This window comes from Hermetia illucens, chromosome 4, assembly GCF_905115235.1.
Source record: "Hermetia illucens chromosome 4, iHerIll2.2.curated.20191125, whole genome shotgun sequence".
Lineage (NCBI taxonomy): Eukaryota > Metazoa > Arthropoda > Insecta > Diptera > Stratiomyidae > Hermetia > Hermetia illucens.
The window spans coordinates 169,755,229-169,777,205 of record NC_051852.1 but is presented as its reverse complement, the minus strand read 5'-3'; the positions used below and the strand labels follow the sequence as shown (position 1 = coordinate 169,777,205).

The following is a 21,977-nucleotide window of genomic DNA, read 5'->3' as shown; positions in this document are numbered from 1 at the left end:
TTATCTGGCTCTTATCACTGGTGGCCGGCTCGGCTAGTGGTTGAGGCCCTGGATAAATTTTATAGCAAACGGATCAATAACAAACGAAATCAAGATTCAGATTCAGATTTATTTATTAAGCAAAGAAAAGAAATGCATTTGCGGTACAGAAAGAATAATAACTTAAAGCCCAAGCGTGACTAATTCAGTATGTAACGCTAACCTACGGAAATATCCGGCCTAGCCGGTTATATGGTGTAAAGTGAAAAGGTGGTGCCGTTTTTAGGCACCGGTGGACAGGATTGATCGACGGATTTGGAGTAAGGCACAGTCCTTTCTCAATAATAATAATAATCGTTGGCACAACAATCCATATTGGATTAGGGCCTTCAAGTGTGTTAGAGCACTTCATTCAAGACCGTAACGGTACACCACAGTACACTGTGGGAGGCAATGTGGTCAGCATTGCGCTCGCCCGAGATTATTACCCTGATTTGACTCAGGTACTCATTCACAGCTGAGTCGACTGGTATCCTACGTCAAATCACGATTCAAATCTCACTGTCACCAGCGAGATTCGAACCGCGACCTTCCGTACGACAGCCTTTGCGCTCTAACCACTCGGCTATCTGGACACAATCCTTTCTCAATGGTGATAGCAAACTGAGAAAGGGCAACCTTTTACTCGATTTGTATCTGTGCGAGGTCAGTGATCAAAGGCGGGAGGGATGAAGAGGACTATGGGATTGCGGGGCATGAATTGTGGAGCTTAATTGGTAGAAGGAGGGACCTTAATTTAGGGGAGAAGTTAATATTTACAGATATCAGATATTGTACAGGCTAATTAATGTTGATTGACTTAATCTAGACTAGGTAAAGAAAAATGATGAAATGTGATCTACACCTGCGCGGGGATTGATTGCCGGAACATTGGCCCTACTAGGTTAGCGTCTGTGAAAGTCCGGGGAGGAGCTTTGATAAAAGGAGGGGAGGCGTGATGGTTGAGAGGAGAATTACTGTCCCAGAGGAGAGCCAGCCCTGACACGTAGTACCTCTGCTCGCATAACAATGCATTGCACTTAGCGAGACATTTTATCAGACTTTTTTAGGGTGGAACAGCCACTTTTTCAGTCTGATACGCGACAGCTTGATCATGTGCGGAGTTATGGGGCAAACCCCGGAGAGATCAGAGGCAGTTTTTGTGAATTTTTTGGTTTGGCCTTCTGTATTTGGCCGTGCATTTCCTAAGTATCGTCCTTTCGAAACGTTGGAGGGCTTCTACTACGCTCGGTGAAATGGTACCCCATGCTGGGAAACCATAGGTCAGGATTAGGCGAATAAGAGTTTTGTGTAAAAGGGTTTTGGTGGCAGGGAACAGGGCCCGGGATGAGAGGAGGTTTTTAAGACAGCTGAAGCCTTAGAAGCATTGGCAATAGCAAATCTAACATGAGGGTTGGATTTAAGTTTATTGTTGAGGGAGATTCCTAGGTATTTAATGTTTAGTTTCGGCTTGAGTGTGTGGTTGACAATGCGTAAATTCAGGTTTTTGTTTTCTGGCACTCTGCGTCAGTGGCACTTCCCGCTGGGGTTTCTGAAGCAAATAACCTCAGACTTAAGGGATAAGCGATGACCCTATTGATTAGGAGTTTGAGACAGAGAGAGGCTAGTGAGGGCCTGAGACTGCTCACATATAGGATGGTGTCATCAGCGAAGAGGATCCCTCCTGATGCGGGAGGAGCATTGTCGCTGGGGGAAAAGGGCGGATGAGGGGCCGCCTGAGTTGCCGTTGGCGTGGGGGACAAGTTTACGGAAGGGAGGAGAATATCGTGGAGGAAGATGTTAAAAAGTTTGGGGCCTAGAATAGATCCCTGAGGGACTAAGTTTACCGGGAAGTCGATGGAGTGAAGTCCATCGAAGCGCACGTGGTAAGTTCTGTTGGAAATGAAGTCTCCGAGGATTCTGAATAAGGGGGGGGGGGCAATTGGACTGAATTAGTTTGTAGAGCAAGCCCTCTTTGCAAACTGAATCAAATGCCTTTTCGTGGTCTAAGGCGCAGGCTACGGTGCAATGTCTATTTTCCAGGTGATTGAGTATATGGTCTTGCAGATGCAGTATTGCCTGCTCGGTGGATCTGAGGTTTTCGATACCGAATTGATTAAGTGGAATGACAGGGGAGTAGTGTCTATTGAGGTGACTTAGTAGGATACGTTCGACGATTTTTCCAATGTAAGAAAGAAGAGAAATAGGCGTCATATCTTTGAGATCGCCCGAGCACCCCTTCTTAGGGATAGGTATGAGAAAGGCTAGCGTTGTTCAGGCAGTTGTTGAAGAGGATGGCGAGACGTTCACTAATGGTAGGCACACACTTCCGTAGGACAAAGTTAAAGATGCCGTCGAGGTTCGACGATTTTTTATTGTAGGACCGGGAGACTGCAAGTTCGACTTCTTCTAGGGAGGTAAAGAAGGTGGCGAATGGGCCAGTTCTGACTATATCAGCCGGGCAGCTAGAAGAAAAGGGGAAAAAGTAAGACCCTTCCAAGCTCAAACTTTTATCGTTGACAGTAGTGGCGACCACCCAGTTCTAGATGGGTTTCGTGGCGATTTGGCTCTGAATAAGTGGCTGAAATAACCTACGCAAGCGGATATTTTTTCCTCAAGGAAGTGACACTGGAGGTCGCTTATTTTTATCGGAATGTGGTTGACGTTATTAGGTTGCGGAAAGTACTATAACTGGGAGCATATAATCTTACGTTGGGGGCTTTCCCCAGTCTGGTTTCGTTTAGAAGAACGAGGTTAGGATCGGAATCCTCGAGGAGCTTGTGGAGAGCGAAACGTTTGTCGTTAGAAATAAGCGAATTAGTGTTCAGTGTGAGCACCTTCATTTTGGTTGTCTAGCTTCAGGTTTGTTTTGAGAAGGTAGACGGAGATAGTTGTGATAGAAGTCAGAGATTGTGTTCCGCAGAGAGGAGAATGGCATTTCGAATAGGGACCTGGATTCCATAAAGAAGCCCCTGGGAATGGGAAAATATGGGGTTGATAAAGAGCTAAGGGTTTCGGGTCTTGTTCGACCCCTGACCACTGCGGCAAAAAACGGGGTCAGTGAGGGTTGGGCGGTCCAGTTGGCATGAGGCAGAGTGCTAGGCTGAGAAACATGAACAGACGAGGGTCTGTAAAGGTTGGGGAAGAACGAAGCAGATCGGAAGTGCGGGATGCTTTTTGCTCGCTCTTTATGCTGAATTGATTCCAGCCCACGAGAGAACTTAGAGAAGTTGGCAGGGTGATCCAGTTGGCCACAGTTTGCACATTTGAGGGGCGCCGCCGACTCCTTTTCGGCATTTTCTTCTACATTCGATCGGGGGCAGTGCCTGGAGGCGTGCGGACCCGCGCACTTCACGCATCTGGGGCTGTATCCGCAGTTTGAGGTTACGTGACCAAATTGTTGGCAATTGAAACATTGGGTGACGTCCCCTTTTAGGGGTTTCTCCCGGCTAATCCACTGATAAAGTAGGGTATTTTGTTTAGTAACTAAGTTGGCATCTGCCTCAGAGTTGAGAGTCACACAGAAGACGCTCAGATTGGTGACATTGGCTCTTGACTACGGAGTGGAAAGCCTAGTTACGCGGACAGGCGTAATCTGCGTTAGCTCTTTAAGTTCAGAAGCCACGTTTTCGGTAGTGAATTCATAGGGAGAGATTACTCTGAGGGTAAGGGCTGGCTTTCTCTCCTCTTTCAGCGTGAAGGAATGGCCTTCCAGTTAGGTGATCTTGATTAGGCGGAGAAATTTCTTATGGATATTGGGACAAATGAGCCGAACTTTGAGCATGTCGGCCGGTAAGTTGGTAATTTCAAATTTGGCATTTTTGTCTATGTTTTTAATGACAAGGTCTAGTGCCCTGGCAGTCAATCCATACAAGAAAATCGGAGGTAGAAAGCTAATTCTATTCTTATCTTTAACTAATGGTGGGTTGACTGTGTCGACATATTTCGAGGTTCCGGCACATGCGTGCATCGCTTCGGGGCGATGCTCGTTGTCAGAGAGAAGATAAAAGCGTTTTTCTTTCGCTGGGGCCTAGTTATCCAAGATGCCCGAATTCGTTTTGTTTTCACTTGAAGACAGTCTTATCTGAAGCAAGTTTGAATTTGTCTTGGAATCCTTGGATGCAATTGACACAGGAATTTGCTCCCCCGATCCGAGCGTCGGGCTGGTCCCCAGGAGGGAAGCTTTGGTCATCGTCGATGATTATGACAGGGCAGTCGCCACTGATCATTTCTTCGGACGTAACAGTCTTGTCGGTCGAATGGAGAGGTTGTCCGGTGATGTTGGAATTGTCCAGTCCATGGGCGGCGATAGTGTAAGCTGGTTCCGCGTCCCTTACACGCGGTGGTTTCTTGTCCCTCGAGTAAGGATGAGTTCCGCACTCGCGGCGCGACGCTTGTACCGGCTGCACTTTGCTATCGAGAAGTCACGTGTATTAAAATTCTAACTGGCACTGTTTTACCGTTAAACCAAACACAGCTAAACAACTTAATAACGATATTCGTAAACTTTGCTACAGCTCAAAAGCCCGATCCGAACCCTGGCGAGACCAATCGGCAGAACAAACCATGCGCGTAGGTGGACACAAGTGAACTCTAAACGAAGTCAAGATATTAATTGTAATTAATATATCTCAACTGTTAATTTTGTATATTGAGGTTGGGTGATAGTGAATTATCAAAATAACCAAAAGACAAACCAACTGCGTATGAGCATTTCACATTTACTTACTGACCCAGTATAATTCTTCTACGCCACTGGTTTATGGCAAATACATAATTACATTGGAAAGCAGCCGTAACAAAAACCCTTGCTTGACATTTCAATTGACAAGTTTATTTGACCTAGAAAAGAAAAACTTCAGAACTCTTCTGACACGACAGGTCAGTGCAAGATATCATTTCATCGTAATTTATTCATCGGACATCTTACGAAATCTGTTCTAGCGCCATTAGATAAGTTCTCCACTTGCCAAGTCAGCGTGCCAACACACATTTAGACGACAACAGTGACGTGAAACATTCAAAACAAGCAACGGTACTTTTACTTGGCATCCCCGACCAGCTGACTCGCGATTTACTAATTTTCACGGTGACGGCGTCCACAGCTGGGCTCGATTGCCCTTAAGTCGCTGAAACTCTGTGTGCTTCGCTTCCAAAACAAGAAGACCTTCGCCCGGGGAATATGATTATCGAGTGAACGCAGAATAAACGGAATCTTTGGCCCCGGGCTCTGTGCTCGCGAAAAAAACAAGAAATCAATCTCGTCATCAAACGTAAACGAGATAAACGGGGAGACGCGGTCGAGATCCGTCAAGGGCGCAGAGTTCTATTTTGCCAGAGAACGAGTCTAATACCTTCGAAGTTAAGAACGCCGCCGCGTAGCAGCCGACATTAATACGCAGTTCGCAGGTTTCACTGGTGCTAGCCCCGCCGCGCTTCGATTTGCAGCATCAACGGTCCATAGGACAGCAAGGGAAGCCCCTCGCCCGTGGCTAGGATTTCTCAGGTAATTTTCTTACATTCACTTTGCTGCACAGCAATTCTATCATGTTTTCCTCCTAGTACTCGACCAAAGGCCATTTCAGTCGTTTCCACGGAAAGTAGCATGTCCGGATATGAAGGTTTCTCGCAGCGAAACGTATCACTCATCGACGACTCCGCCACCACAAACGGCGACTTTCCCGACTATCGCAGAGTTACGGACCGCTTGGCAACGTACAAAAATTGGCCAGTAAGTATGGTTGGCGCAGACGCGTGTTTGCATTCATTAGAAAACGAGAAAAGTGACTTTCGTGTGGCTCTTGCGATTGACGCTGCAATGTAGCGTCTCACGCGATAAGAGGCCAAACAATTGTCTTATCAGTGAAATGTTTTTGTGTACATAACTGTGAGCTGTTATCGGGGAAACTAAGAACTCTGTGAACGCATGGTAGGTTTCGAAGGGAAAAACGCGAGAAAATTGGGGCTCGTCCCCAAAACTGCAGAATCAACTTAATTTTGGCAAAGCTTCTAATCCGGGTTCCTCGCTTAAAAAATTTGGGACTCGTGAAGTGGAACCTTCTTTCCTTTCCTCAGTGGACCTGTATTTCAGGGATTTACGCCCAAATTACCGACGCTAAAACACCCCCATCCAGGACTCTGACCCGGAACCGCTTGACATATTACCTCAGGTCAGGCATATTCAGTAGAGGAGCAAAATTCCGTGGATTCAGGGAGCCTCAGTTACCCTGGCATTTCTCCTCTCCATCTCCCTCTTTCGCCTTAAAAATGCCTTGAGTGTAACGCACCACTCGGCTCCACGGGTTTTCGTTCTGCAGCATGTCCTCAATTATGGTGTCCACCATCCATCGAAAGGTGATAGCTATGACGCCCCCACCTTCTGCAGAGGAAAAATTTGTGGCAGGCATCATGCATCATGTCCTTGCAATAAATACAGTCGAGAGATCGTAATTTCCCAATTGTGTTCAGATAAGGTTGAAAATATCCGTGTCCGCTGAGCAGCTGGGTTAGGTAATAGCCAACTTCAGCGTGCTTTCGATTGTACCACAGCCACCATGTCTTTTATGAGATGCGCGGTGCACCTACCTCTCGATTCTGTTCCCCAAGATTGCTGCCATGCCCATTCCGCCTTCCACAAGAAAAAAAAAGTGTGGTGGGCGTCGTCCACAACTCCATTGCAAAACACACAATTCGGAGAACGCGTCTTTCCAATTTTGTGCAGGTAAGACTGGAAAGGAAATAGTCAGTCTCACCATGCTTCCGATTCAGCCACGCACCTAAGTTGCCGATGAGCCGCGCAGTCCATCTGCCTCTAGTTTAATTTTGCCAAGAGAGCTGCCACTCGTCTAGAGTGTGTTGCCGTTCTTCACGAGCCACCACCTCCCTTGGCTTATCTCCCTTGCGCTTGTATATGGCCTGACGCTCCCTAGCAAGAAGGGCAACGGGGATAACTCCCGCGATCACCATCACGGTCGGTTTAGAAACAGTGCGGTACGCAGACGCCACCTGTAAAGCTCCCCGTCTTTGTACTTGCGCGAGGCGTTTATGATATACCTCCTTGTTAAGAGCGCCAGCCCATACCTCTGCGCCGTAGAGCAGGACAGACTGCGTTGAGCTCATCAGGAGACGTCACCTACTAGACGTAGGACCCCCAATGTTTGCCACTAGCCTACTTAACGCCGAAACGTCAGCCGCAGCCTTGTTCGCTGCTGCTTGGATTTGCTCAGAAAAGCTCATCTTTGAGTCAAGAGTCAACCCGAGGTACTAGACCGCTGATTTTGACTCGAAGATCGACTCGCCGAACGATATGGGACGCAGGGTCGGAATTCTCTTCTTAGTCAGGATGACTACTTCGGTTTTTTCCAGTGCAAGGTTGAAACCATGAGTAGTTATCCATCCGCTTACCCGTCGCATCAATATGACGAGTCTGCTTTGCGCCTGTTCGACAGTGCGTCCAGCAACAAGCGCTGCGACATCATCTGCGTAGCCGACCAGGCGCGACTTTTCTGGCATGTCGAGTTTAAGCAGACTGTCATAGGTAGCGTTCCAGAGGTCCGGTCCTAGGATGGATCCCTGTGCTACCTCCGACGTGACCTCCATCCATCTTTGACCCTCTAGTGTTTCATAGAGCAGGGAGCGGTTCCTCAGATAGTCCCTCAAAATCCGTAAGAGATAGTTCGGCACGTTGAAGGTATTGTCTAGTGTGCCTAGAATGTCTTTCCATCTTACGGAATTGAAGGTGTTTCTGACGTCAAGCGTTACGAGGAGCACCACCCGTCGAGTTCGGCGGCTATGTGCCACTGCTCGTCGAACGGCGTCCACGACCTGCATGACAGCATCAATTGTCGATCTCCCTGCCGTAAAACCAAACTGCCGGGGAGATATATCTCCGGCAGCGCGTATCGTTTCAGCGAGTCTACTTCTGATGAGCTTTTCGAGCACTTTCCCAACAGTATCAAGCATACATAGTGGGCGGTATGAAGACGGCAATTCGGGATCGCCTTTCCCTTTAGGGATCAGCGCAAGCCTCGCAGCTTTCCAACGAGCAGGGAAAATGCCCTCTTTCAGCGCTGAATGCGCCGAGCAGTAGGTCTGGCCGGTGTGGGAATACCAGTTTGTACACCTCTGTTGGAATACCATTGGGTCCTGGCGCCTTCTTGTTTTTCATAGAGAGGACTGCCTGTTCCAACTCTTTTACAGAGAAAAGTGGACAGTTCTCTGCGTTCTCCAAGCCGACGTCACCATCCCATACGGGGTGTGCAGGGAAGAGTGCCCTCACAATGCGGCCCATCTGCTCGGCCTTAAGTGAACAGGGTTTCCGCAGAGCCCCGATTTTTCGGGTTACAAGTTTGTAATCGAGTCTTGCCAGCAGCGAGCTTTGCTCTTGTTTACTGCGCTGCGGAGTCTCCTTTTGGCTGATTTGTACTCCATCATTATGGTACATGCCTCCTCCCGGTCGCCTAGACGTTGTGTTAAGCGGCGGAGCCTGTGACATTCCTTCCGGAGCTCTGCGATTTCCACTGTCCACCAATACATGGAAGGTTTGCCACGCCTCGATGTCTTCCTGGGCATGGAGGCTCCACAGACCGTCGTTATCAGGTTCATAACTGAATTTACGACAGTGTCAGCAGCGGCGCCACCGCCCCCAGGAGTACCCTTCAGCGTGGCCCCACCTGTTCCCAGAGTTTCGACAAACTTCCCGGTGTTCACTTTCGCAACGTTCCATACACAGAAAGATCGCTGGGGTGGCGCACACCGAGACTTTGTGTCCACCACTTCGAAAGCAATGTATTGGTGGTCACTTGCCGAAAAGTCTTCCAGAACTCGCCACCCGTCCACCAGCGACACCAGTGATTCCGATGCGAAGGTTACGTCTGGAATGCTTCCTTCGCAGCCCGGGCGCCGGAGCGTTGGGGTGGATCCGTTCTTTAGAACTACCAGTCCTGTTCTCGCCGCCATTTCCAGAATTCGTTTCCCTCTGGAATCTGTGTGAGGCATGCCCCATTCAAGTGCCCTAGCATTGAAGTCACCTCCGACCAGGATCCGCCCATCCGTGCTTAAGATAGCGTCCTCCAAAGCCTCAAGCCTCCGACGAAAGTCCGGCATCGTCTCATTCGGCGTAAGATAGACACTAAAAAACGTTATCCCTGAACACCGAATCCAGACAAAGCCGTCCCCTCGGCCTTGGGCAAGAACCCTAAGGAGGGTGCCGTCCCGAACCCAGATGGCAGCGGTACCTGATATGTCAGGGTGTCGTGAAACTGGGCCCTTGTTTCGGTACTAAATCAGCTTTGGTCTCCACAGCGAACGGCGCTAGCCACTCGTGAGCGGTTGCACTCCGGTGCATATTGATTTGTAGGATGCGAATCATGTTGACCGTGTTGTAGCTCTTTCCAGTTCTGCTCTGAAAACTGGACACCGCCCCGATCCCGCAGTGTGCGCAACGCTCTCATCAGTCGCACCACGGTCCCTGCATAGGACGCAGCTTTCCTTTTCATTGCAGGTGTTCGCTTTATGGCCTGCCTGACCGCATTTACGGCATGTTGCCCTTCTGTCAGGTCCCCGACAGTTTGCAGATGTGTGCCCATAATCCAAACATCTGTAACATTTGGTTGGGGCGGCCCGCATTCGTATCCTACACACTACCCAACCAATTCTTATTTTCCCGCTGTTTAGAAGCTTCCTCGCGGATTGCTCGGCAACTTCCACCACAGCGAGTTTTTGGCCTCGGGAGTTAGCGGAGGTGATACCAATCCGGACATTGGTTACCTCCGGGCATTCGCGTGTGATGGCCTCTTCTACCTCGTTTTTTTCCGTGAGACAATCAAGGTTTCGGATTTCCAAAGAACACGTGGGTTCCAGGCAGGATACCAAACCTTTTTCTCCCAGAAGCCCCTTGACTGCTTCACAGAACGTGACTTTATTTATTTCGACTAAGACTCTACCACTCTTCGTTTTACGAATGGAAGACACTTCTGCTCCGTTATCTTCGGGTTTAATCTTGTAACCGATTTCGCTGAGGACTTCCGCTTCGTCTCCGCACCTTTTCTTTTGGTGCTCCGTCCTTCGTGTCCGCCTTAGTTTTAGCCAGAGGTTTTTCTGATGGCGCGACGTGTTGTTGTCTTTTGCTCCTCTTCGCCTTCTTCTTTTCAGCCCTGGAGAGTATCTGAGTGAAGTCTCCTTCAGATATCCCTTCCTCCTTTCGTTTTTTACCAAGTTCGCTCTGCAATGGGCTGTCAGCGATCCGTTTGGTACTCGTGGTGTTCTCGTCGGGAAGCGCGGATGTTTCTGCTTCCTGCGAATTTTGTCTTACTTTCCATGTTCGCCTATAGTATGAAATCCTGTCCAGGAGCTCGTCCAGTTCCATTAGCCCGTTTTTCACACCCTTGCTGACGTTTTTCTTGATGAACGTCGCAGATCGCATGTGCTTCACAACTGCCGTGCATTTCTTAATAAGCCTTTCCCCTTCAGCTTACGCCGCGCATCGTGTGCAAGGGAACGGGCCGCAATAGTCAGGAACGGGTATACCCTCGGGGACACAGCCCCTACCCCAATTCCCTGAGGCCTGACCTACGCTACGGACGGATCAGCGCTCGCTCGGGGCAACACAACTAGTTCAATGCACACTACCCGACCAGGGTCCCGAAGGGGCTGGTTCCTGATACACGCCACAACTACCACCTTGGCAGAGCTAGGCTCACATCATCCCATCGACGTCGACAAGGAGTTGTTGACGGCTCCGGGGACTCCCAGTGTGTCCCGGCGTGTATCGGTCATTAGCAGTTCGCTTTTCACCGAGAAACTTTCTCGAGGCTACTACCTAGGAAGCAAGTATTATGCCAGCTAGGGGGTCAGAACTACTTGGTCAGGCACCTCGGAGACGCCACTCCCCGTATCGTAAGCGACCCGTGAAGGATCGTTGACGATCCCTGAGAGTTTCCTGTGGTATATAAGCATCCGCTCGGCAACATGGAGAGCGATCGGAATAACTCCCGCTATCACCATTACAGCTGGCTCCGAGACGCAGAGCCCCTCGTCTTTATACTTGCGCTAGACACTTACGATACATTTCCTTACTGAGAGAGTCAGTCCATATTTCGGAACTGTAAAGGAGGACGCAAGGAACCACGCTCATTAGTAAGCGACGCCTGCTGGATAAGGGACCTCCAACGTTGGACATCATTCGGCAAATCGCAAACATTCTAGTCGTAACCTTGTCTGCGGTGTTGCGAATCTGCTCAAAAAAGCTCATATTCGTGTCTATCATGATGCCCAGGTATTTCACCGCCGGCTTCGACAAAACCATGGTTTCACCAACCCGAATAGGGAGGACTGTTGGAACTCTCTCCTTAGCCACTACAACGACTTCAGTTTTCTCCAAAACTAGGGAGAATCCAGGCTCAGCAATCCATTTGCTACGCTGAGCTTGCTGAACTGTGCGTGCGGTAATCAGTGCCGCAACACCGTTCGCTTATCCAACCAGAAGCGATTCATCAGGCTTCTCGAATTGAGAAGGCTATCATATAAGGCGTTCCAAAAGACCGGACCAAGGATAGATTCCTGAGCCGCCCCCGATGCTATTTTCATTCCGCGCTGTCCTTCCCGGGTCTCGTAGAGTAGGGTACGGTCCTTTAAATAGTGCCTCAACATCCGCACTAGGTAGCCTGGAGTCTTCTTCTTTTTCTTCAGCCTTTGTCCCATTCACAAGCGGGGTCGGCTCGTCGTGATCGGCTTCGCCATTTGGCTCTATCGAATGCCTGATCTGGAGGCTTTCAAATCCCCATCCAGCGTATCAAGCCACCGTTGCTTAGGTCTGCCTTTAGGTCGTTTACCATCGACTTCAATGTTCAGACCAATCTTGGCAAGTGAATTCTCGTTTGCACGAATTGCGTGACCATACCATCGAAGACGCCTCTCTCGCAACTTTTCCACGATCGGTGCAACCCCATAACGATCGCGGATATCCTCATTTCGGATGTGATCTAAACGTGTGACGCCACTAGTCCAACGTACCATCTTCGTCTCCATTACCGCAAGACGCCGTTCATTGTCTTTTATGGTCGGCCAACACTCAGAACCATAGAGAGCAACTGGACGGACAACATTGCGGTAAATTTTAGATTTGAGACGTTCGTTGATACGTCGATCACAAAGGACACCAGTTGTGGAACGCCACTTCATCCAGGTTGCGTTAATGCGTGAAGCAATTTCATAACGCAGTTCTCCATTGGCAGATAGCGTTGACCCGAGGTATTTAAATCGCTCAGTTCTGGGCAGATCACTGCCGCTGACAGTGATTGTGCCTGTTTCATGAGGATCGGTCGTCAAAAATTCAGTTTTGTGTAAATGGAAGCAATTTTTCAGTGCCTCAAGCATGTCGCACCACCTCGCACAATTAAAGGCTTTTCTTACGTCGAGGGTCGCAAGGAGCACCACTCGCCTTTCGGGTGGGGACTGTGCGCCTCAGCCAGTTTTATCGCTTGGACCACTTACTCAACGACAGCAATTGTGGGTCGTCGCGCTCTAAAATCATATTGTGTTGATGGGTAGCCTCCCGCACCACTTATTGAGTCAGACAGCATCTTGCCCGCTGTGTTCAAAATAATAGGCGAAGGATACTCTGACGGCGCCTCTGGGTCGCCTTTGCCCTTGCTTATAAGCACACGACCTTCCAATGGTAGGGAAAAACACCGGCTGTCAAACAAGCAGTGAATGCACCGAGTAGCAAGTCCGGTTTATATTTACATACGAGTTTCAAAACTTCCCTGGTAATATGCACGATTCATGATTTCTCCATCTTCGTTGTTTCCATAGAACAGGGAGACCAATTAGCACCGATTTTTTGAAAACCAGGTTATATCCGAAACCCCATGGTTCTCTGTTTACGTCGCTGATTAGTTGTTGCCACCAGCATACCGTCGGCTTGATAGCGGAGTTCCTTTTTCCCACTTTTATACTCTACGGTTCCAAGCGTCACCTCGTTTTGGTCTCTTGCGCGCTGAGCAATCCGCCAAAGTCTGAGGCGATTTCTTCGTAAGCTTGGAATTTTAGCCGCCCACTAGTACACCGGTAATTTCCCGGAACGCGGTTTTCTTCTGGGAGCCGATGCATCACAAGTTGTGGTAATAAGGCTCATTGCTTAAGGAACTAGCGATTTGGTTGCAGTCCTTCTGTTTGCTTTATTTCTCTTGAGAGAGCTTCGACAAATTTTGCCACGTCGATTTTCCATCCGATAGGTGTTTAAAGGATGGCAAAACGTTGGGGAGGGGGGAGGGGCGTTTGTCACTTCTGAAATCTTCCAGTACCTTCCATCGTTGGACCGCTGTCACTAAGGACTCCGCAACAAAAGTTACGTCAGGGATAGTGTCCTCGCGACCAGGTCATCGGAATGTCGGACTGCTACCGGTATTTAGGACAATGAGTCCTGTTCTGGCGTCCATCCCCCAAAATCTTTGTACTTCGAAAATCTGCTTGAGGTCTGCCCATTCGAGGACTCTGGCGTTAAAGTCTTCTTCGACTAGAATTCTCTCTTCCGTGTTTCTAATCTCTTCCTCCAATGCGGCGAGCCTATTCCGAAAAACTGGTATAAATTCGTTCGCTGAAAAACGTCACTTCCGCACAACGAAGCCGTCCCCTCGACGATGGGACCCAGACAGAAGCAGTGCCAAATATGTCGGGATACCACGATGGTGAGCTGATATTTCGGTACCGTTCCTTGAGAAGCAGCAAGTCAATTCTTGTTTCTTGCACCATCTGCGTCATCAGGTCGTGAGCAGTTGCAGCGCAGAATGCGAATAATTGTGCTTGACTTTTCGCTTTCTGTAACACTCAGACCGCGGTCCTTTCAAAGGATACAATTCTGCCTCTGCCTTGCTCCTGCTATATGTCCGTATGCCCAGCACTTAAAGAAGCGAGATGGAACTGCTCTTCACCTTATTTTGCAAATAATCCACCCGATCTTCATTTTCCCGCTATGGAAAAGTTGGCTCCCTGTATTCTCAGGGACAGTGGCAATGACCTTCTTTCTAATGTTGAGAATAAGTCTGTAATTCCGCTGACCCTGCAAAGACTCATCCCATCTACGTCACTAGAGATCGTGCGATTATGATCTTCCCAGTCTCTTGCGTTCTCTGTTCTACTCCATACGATTTGCGTAGTACGGAAAATCCATTTCTTTCGCTAGAATGTGTCCTTCTTTGAGAGCGTGCAGCGCCTTCGCCCATACCGCGCATAAAACAATGTCTCGAATCACCCCACCTAAAAGCAATTTTCTACACTGTTTCGGTCCAACAACATTTTTCAAAGTACAATGGTTGCACTGACTCGGCTCAGTTATCACCGGTAATTGATACCAGCTTTAGAGACAACCTTATGTCCACTATGTTCAATCGTTAGAGTGAACCCGCCCTTATCCAGCCAGCGCTTTACCGCTCTCACTGTCTCCGTTGCGTAGGCCTCCTTCAATCCGCTGCGTTCTTTGATCATCGGCAAAGCCAACAAGTTTAACCTCCTCTGGCACAGAAAGCACAAGCACTCCATTATACATATATAACACAGAAGAGGAACCAGTGTCGAGCTCTAAGACACCGGCACAGTAAGGATATACTCTTTACGTCCTCATCTGTCCGGTACCAGAAATTAGTAATTAGTAGAAGTAAATAGTTCGTGACCAGACTCGCCAAATATCCAGGCTGACACGTATGTCATACAATTCACTTTTAATTCTTCTCTAGGCATGCGTTTTTTACAATCAACATGATGTTGAACCATTGCATCCACTTTAGAGTTGGCACGCCAAAATCCATACTGTCAGTTTTAAAACTCTGTTATGGATGCAATCCAAACCGGAAACTTTATTGTCACCGATCCTGCCACATATTTCCCGCGGCTCCTCACCGATAACTGAAAATACCATGTACTCGTTGATCGGGATCATCGTTTGTCTTCCGCTATTTTGGTGGTGAGAAAGCAGAGTGGCGACAATATCTTTCAGAAGGCGCGGATAGATCATCTGAAATATAAACCCTAAAAGCCCTACCCCAAGTTTTTAAATCAGTATCTTCGCACAATGTTTGGAAGCAGTTCCTTTTGCTTTTGAAAATTCCCTTTTGAGCGATCCCGCAGTTTGTATTCCTCTTGTTGACCATCTTTACCGAGTTTTCTCGTAAGCTTTGGTAAAGCCTCCTTATCTGAAACTATTCGGCTTGGAAAGTTGCCATGTTGTTCTTCCACCAGTGGTTGGCTTGCCACTGCAGAACAATCGCCTTCTGGGCACGGAAAAATCATATGCTTCCGTCATCCATTAGGTGTTCTGGTTGATTTTTTTCTATGGCCATACCGTTAAGAGATACGTCGGGCTCGAGCGACCAAAAAAATTATGTCCTCCTCAAAAGCATTCGTCGTCCATCCCGGTCCTTTTTGGAGCTCGTTGCGCCCTTAGATCTCCTTGCAGATTGCCTAGTATCACTGTGAGTGTTGTCCTCACCAACTTGCCAAGTAACTTTTCTGATTAAAGCAGCGCTCATGTATGTCAGGTCCACTATAGACCCCAGGCCTCTTCTTCTGAAAGAGTTTTTGAGGTACCAACAATCGCGCGTACCAAATCGCAAATGCTTTGAGCAGACCTCCATCCAAAGCCCATGCGTCTTCATCTTACGCTATGATTTTCAGCCCATGTCCTCCCACCTCCAGCTCAGCTTAGCATTTGCTTATACCAGGCACGAGTAACGCTGGGTCAAGCATAGCAGCTGTATACATAGATTCCTTTCATTTTCACTCTTATGAATCCTCCGGATGTGAACACCTATTAATTTCTCCGAAAGCCCGTCGTCTCCTGTGTAGAGCATTTTAGATACGCTCCCTGTTGGGTGCTGTTTTCTGTCACTCAAACTTTCGAGATGAATTCCAGGATTACTTTAGCTTATTAATTTGGCAATGGCTCGGACGAACTCCAACGCATCGTGCTCACCTCTTTTCGCAACGATCAAGAAAACCTGGGTTTCTTACCTCCACCGATCCACATTCACAATTCCGAAGTCGTCCAGGTCTCGTGTCCTTTTAATACGAGGTTGACCACGTCTTCCGCGCCTGAATTAGGGTCCTTTCTAAGGGCGGGTCAATACTCATCAATATTTTGGGGCGAATTGTGAACAGTATGATCTTTTCTGCAGTGAGAAGGTTCACCCCCTGCTGGACTGCAACCGGATCGGAGAAACGGCTCATATTAAATTTGGAAAACCGACGTATTGCTTTTCTGTGAACAGAGGCATTCGCGACACGTAAACGTAAGTAACCAAAGTTAGCTCTCAACAATTGACATCAAAAGTCGCCTCTAGTACCCTTAGGCTTTCAAAAGTACAAAAGCACATTGCCGTAAGACGGAATGCTCTCCGCTTAGGCCAAAAATATTCAGCTCCATTAAGATGCCTGTGGTCTGCCATTGTGATGACGTAGACCTCTGGGAATTTCTGGATGAGAGATACTATCGACAGTTAGACTTTCCGACGATGCTAGATTGGTTAATAGGCGGAAGCTTAAGAAACACCACACTCTTTCAATCTCACGACACTGAGAACATAATTTTTCTTTGATGAAGTTCAGCTTTAGTATTCGTTTGATTCGAAGACCGTTTACGTACCACGTCCCTGTAAACAATCCACTTCCCATCAGCAGTTATCATCCATTTCAAAAAAGAATCGTTTTCTTGACGGTTTTGCAGCATATCGTGAATTAACTACTTTCAGAATAGGAATTACCGAAGATGATACGTGTCCCTCCTGTAATGAGAAAGCGGAATCCACGGAGCATTTCCTATGTGAATGCTCCGCCTGTGGACGCATCAGACATCAGATCTTTGGTGCCGGTGTTCTCCAATTGCGACGGGTAGCATCACATCCACTAACGGAAATCCTGCGATACGTCAACGAATCCGGAATATTCCGTTAGACGGGAGTGGCGAGTACAATGGGCCAACACGGCCTGAGTGCTCAGAAGCTGTAGCTTTTCCCCCACCATACACACATACACAACTACTTTGAGTTCACGAGGAATCTTAATATCGTATTTATTACTTGGACTTTTGGACTAACCTTTTGTGTTTCTGTAATATCTGGCGTAGTTTAATCTGAGTTTGAATTTATCACTACGTCGGCTGGCCGTCCTGAACGAGGCCCATCTTTAATATCAAAATTCCTACCGCTGACTTTCTCAAACCAGATTTGCCATTGACACACTACTGAAAGTTGGCGGTATATTTCTTTCGACGAGGAAAATTTTCGCAGGCGCATTCTGTTTGCTGGCTCCTTATCAGCAATTTGCTGCGACTCTCTGGTGATGCAACGACTCAGCAGTGAAAATCTTCTCGTCGATGAAAATCATCTTCGACCACGGCTATTTTAGCAACTGTTTCTTGAGAGAACAAATCTCTCATTAGAGCGGAATCGGTACGTCTAGATAGAATCCGCCACTTCTCTCGGTTATATGCTTGGGTGTGGCCGGAGTCAGCGGACTCTTCTCCCGCACTTTTTAAACCATACATGCCACCCCATATTTATCACTGATATCCTTATTTCGGATATGGTAATAACGTGTTACGCCACTAATCGAACATAACATCTTCGTCTCAATTACCGCATGGCGACGTTTATTGTATTTCGTAGTCGGCGAGCACCAGAATCCTAGAGGACAACAAAACGAATACAGTGCGGTAAATTTAGGATTTGAGACGTTCAATAATTTGTCGATCACAAAGAATGCAAACTGTGGAACGCCATCCAAGTTGCGCTGATGTCTGAAACAATTTCATAGACTTCTCTAGAATGCCAATGTCGAAATTGTTGGGTACCTTCTCGAAATCCAAGAAGAGCAGCATTGCACCTTTATGAGGGGACTATTTTAGCTATATATTTTATTTGAGATTATGAATGAGTATTTGTTAGGTTATGGGGTTGCACCGATCGTGGAAAAGTTGCGAGAGAGGCGTCTTCGATGGTATGGTCACGCAATTCGTGCAAACGAGAATTCACTTGCCAAGATTGGTCTGAACATCGAAGTCGATGGTAAACGACCAAAAGGCAGACCTAAGCAACGGTGGCTTGATACGCTGGATGGGGATTTGAAAGCCTCGAGATTGCACCCAGATCAGGCATTCGATAGAATCAAATGGCGAAGCCGATCACGACGAGCCGACCCCGCTTGTGAACGGGACAAAGGCTGAAGAAAAAGAAGAAGAAGCCAACTAAGGCCAAAACCTGCCGATGAGCTCATATCCATGTATTTATAACTCAATATAAATGGAGTAAGTAACACCTATAACCTACGCCGACTGCGGCACTTGAAGCTATCCTAAATTTACCCCCCATTCACTTGGAGGTGAAACGGAAAGCAGCCAACGACGCATATAGGCTCGATACCATTGGGGCGTGGAAAGGCGGCCAATCCAATTAAATAAATAAATAAAATAAATAAATCCAACGGGCATGCGTCTATCTGGAAATTCCTTGAAAAACATCCGGTAGCCCTGATGCCGACCGATCATATGGTTTCCAGATTCGTCTTTGAAAAGACATACACTGTCGTAATCACCGAAAAAGAATGGTCGACAAGTGGTCATGAGTCTTTTCAAATTACAGACCTAATAATCTTCACCGACGGGTCGGTCACGGAGGATGGATCGGGTGCAGGTGTGTTCTCGGAGAATCCGATTATAGAATTGGCCCGACCCCTCGGAAAAATGACGACCATATTCCAGGCGGAGATATATGCCATTTCATTGGCAGTAGAAGAATGTCTGCGACAAAAATGGAGGGGTCGCACCATTCGAATCTGTTCCGACAGTCGGGCGGCATTATCAGCACTAAATGGCAACAACATATTAAGCCAGTTGGTGTGGAGTTGTCATCAGGTGCTGCTGAAACTTGGCCGACTGAACGAAACATTCCTGATGTGGGTGCCGGGGCACTCTAACATCGCCGGTAATGAGGGGGCTGATAGACTGGCTCGCCGAGGGTCTGGATCCACAATGGTGGGGCCAGAACCAGCTCTTGGAATCCGACCATCTACTGTCAAGTCTACTCTGAAGGGTGAAATTGCAAGGATTCACGCAACCGAGTGGAGAAATTTGGACTCTTGCCGGCAAGCGAAAATCCTTGTGAAGGAGCCTAGGGCCACTAGAGCGGCATTTTTGTTGTACCTTAAGAAGAGGGACATGAAAACCCTAGTAGGGCTTTTGACGGGACACTGCCCCTTAAACTACGATATGGAAAAGATTGGGGTAGTGGTTTCGGCTGTGTACAGCTAATGTGAGGAGGAGGAGGAGACAGCCCTGCACTTTTTATGCAGCTGCCCGGCATCCTCAGATCTCAGACGAAGACACCTTGGCAAGGTTTTCTTCAATGAAGAATCTGCACACTCTCTGCCTCTTGAGAATGTTCTCAGATTCGCTAAAGCCTGCGAACACCGTAGGCGAGAAGCCATTGAATAGGCAACTTACGGGGATAGTACAATGGGCCTAATATTGGCCTGAGTGCTCGGAGCTGTGGCTCCCCTCAGTTAACTAAACTAAACTAACACCTATAATTGCTTTCGGTCACCTTGCTCTGAAGGCATAGGTGGGGCAACAGAAGGCAGAAGTAAGGCAGTGTCCTGGATGAAATTGTCAAAGATTTTTTTATTTCAAGCTATCTTTGCGGAATTAAATTATTGTTTGTGATGAGAAATAGATTTAAAGTTCGCTGCTTGATGTCTCAAGGGCATGTTAAATAATTTGATTTCCGTCCACTTGCAGAATCCTCACGTATCACCGGAATCGTTAGCTAGAGCCGGTTTCTATTACCTCAACGACTCCGACAAAGTGAAATGCGCATGGTGTTCAGGTATCGTAGCCGAGTGGGAATTGGGCGACAACGCATTCGACGAGCACAAGCGGTTGTTTCCTAATTGCCCATTAATGATACATGGTACAGATATTCCTTTGACTGATCTCCAAGGCAGCGGAATACAAGAGTTCAAAGCACCCAAAAAGCCGATGTATGCCTGCCTGAGTGCAAGACTGCGCACATATGAAAACTGGCCACGTAGTGACATTCAGAAACCTGAAGTTCTCGCCCAAGCGGGATTTTACTATCAAAACACAGACGATCAAGTTCGTTGTTTCCACTGTAATGGAGGATTACGATCATGGCGGAAAGAAGATGTTCCGTGGTTCGAGCACGCCAAATGGTTTCCACACTGTCATTATGTACAGCTAGCAAAAGGTCAGTCTTATATTGATCAGGTCGTGGCACAGATGCAACAGCAATGGTCGCAAGAAAATACCAATCAAAACGCTCAGGAATGCTTCGAGCGAACTATGTCATTGGAAGACGCTATGGGAATGGAACCTGTACGTTTGGCCCTACAAATGGGTCTGAACGCTGGACGAATTAAAAGTGCAACGAAACGTCATCTTGAATTGTACGGGAAACCATACGACACAGCCGAGCAACTAGTCGAAGCAGTTTTAGAGGGCCAAGCCAGTGAAGACGTCTACACAGAAGAACAGGAACAGAATCGCGCGGAAATGAGTTCTTCGATGCTAAATGACATGTCGCGATTCTTTGAAAATATATTAAATCCGAGTAGAGTCGACCATAAAACTCAAACTTCCAGTGTTAACCAGTGCAACTCTCGACCAACCACATCACCCGACTCTACTTCCGCTACAGTACCTGAAAATTGCTTGCCCAATACAAGTACCAGTTCTAACAACACAAGTGGCGACGCTACGAATTCTGATATGGCTAGCGAAGCTACGGTGGAACTCATGAAACAAATGTCCCTGGAGGAAGAAAACCGTAGACTGAAGGATGCTCGCACTTGTAAGATTTGCATGGACGATGAATGTGGAGTTGTATTTTTACCTTGCGGTCATCTAGGTAAGTGTTAAACGGCTTCGCTGGAGTCATGTCTAGAAATGTTTGTTATAATATTCCATCAAAGTGTTACCTTGACGATCACTGACACTGATATTTTTGGTTATTTCAGTTGCTTGCGTACTATGCGCCCCAGGGATCTCACAATGTCCTATCTGTCGGTCGCCCATCAAAGGCTTCGTTCGTACATACCTGTCGTGAAACCGTCACGACTGTGTCGTCTTTCTAGTAATTCCTCTTCGCATGTACTATCTAAGCGTCCACCCTTCTCGTGTATCTATCTTACAAGTCGGAAGATGCTCTTCCAATGTAACAAAACAATAATACCTGAAGGAAACGAAACGAAAGATTCGTGAACTCTAGTCGACGAGTCAACTCCTTGGAAAAATAAATAAAAATAAAATTTGTAACTAAAAGATCTTTTCGCGCGAAAATATACATTTAACGTTAATGTACTCATAAGTAGATAGAAAGTTGAGATAATGCAAAAGAAATACGAGAAAAATATTTTATCTGTGTTAATAATGATAGAAAAGTTTATGTTTTATAGAATCCAAACGGTTTATATCTAAAAAAAGCAGATTTTCATATACAAAGAAAAGAAAACGATTGTTTTTTTTTTGTGAATTTCGGTCAGTATTTCCAAATGATTCGGAAGCAGATCTACATATTTTCGTTGGTTTTGAGAGAGTATTGAATAAATGTTAATCGGAATATCAAAGATTTGTGTGTTATTTTTGATAATATCGAAATTGGTGGTGACGTTTTATCGCCGTCAAGAACTGTAATTTAGTTGCTTCATCTTTATGGTGAAATGTGCACTTTGCCATCTTCATCCAATTGATAAAAGCGCTCAATCTTTCCATTTAATTAAAACGGAGGGAAAGATATAAAAAAGAAATGGATGAAGCAATTGTTTTCATGTTTATAAAACCTGAAAATACCGAATGGTTTCGTTCCTAACTCGAAAGTTGTTCACCGAAAGCAAACAGGGTCTATCAGTTAGCTCATCATTACTCTTCTGTCGCGGATTTTCGTTTCTTACTATGT

At 47.1% G+C, this 21,977-nt stretch overlaps 1 protein-coding gene across 2 annotated transcripts; it reads left to right on the top strand.

Annotated features, from left to right (window-relative positions):
• The first annotated feature begins 4,849 nt into the window (after positions 1-4,849).
• LOC119654977 (death-associated inhibitor of apoptosis 2) lies at positions 4,850-21,648 on the top strand. Of its 2 annotated transcripts, XM_038060637.1 has the most exons (5): positions 4,850-4,899; positions 4,963-5,524; positions 5,581-5,749; positions 19,802-20,930; positions 21,040-21,181. In XM_038060637.1, exons 3-5 carry the CDS (start codon positions 5,624-5,626, stop codon positions 21,126-21,128), a joined length of 1,344 nt encoding a protein of 447 aa, XP_037916565.1. In that variant the 5' UTR covers positions 4,850-4,899; positions 4,963-5,524; positions 5,581-5,623; the 3' UTR covers positions 21,129-21,181. The 2 variants fall into 2 exon arrangements, with proteins under 2 accessions (XP_037916565.1, XP_037916566.1); XM_038060638.1 differs by having other exon boundaries at positions 4,855-5,524; positions 21,040-21,648.
• The last annotated feature ends 329 nt before the right edge of the window (positions 21,649-21,977 follow it).

What these genes read in the sequence shown, in the direction of transcription:
- LOC119654977 (XM_038060638.1), top strand. Translation starts at nt 5,624, where the DNA reads ATGTCCGGATATGAAGGTTTCTCGCAGCGAAACGTATCACTCATCGAC. An exon ending in CAACGTACAAAAATTGGCCA is followed by an intron (nt 5,750 to 19,801) that starts GTAAGTATGGTT and finishes GTCCACTTGCAG; the next exon opens with AATCCTCACGTATCACCGGA. An exon ending in TTTACCTTGCGGTCATCTAG is followed by an intron (nt 20,931 to 21,039) that starts GTAAGTGTTAAA and finishes TGGTTATTTCAG; the next exon opens with TTGCTTGCGTACTATGCGCC.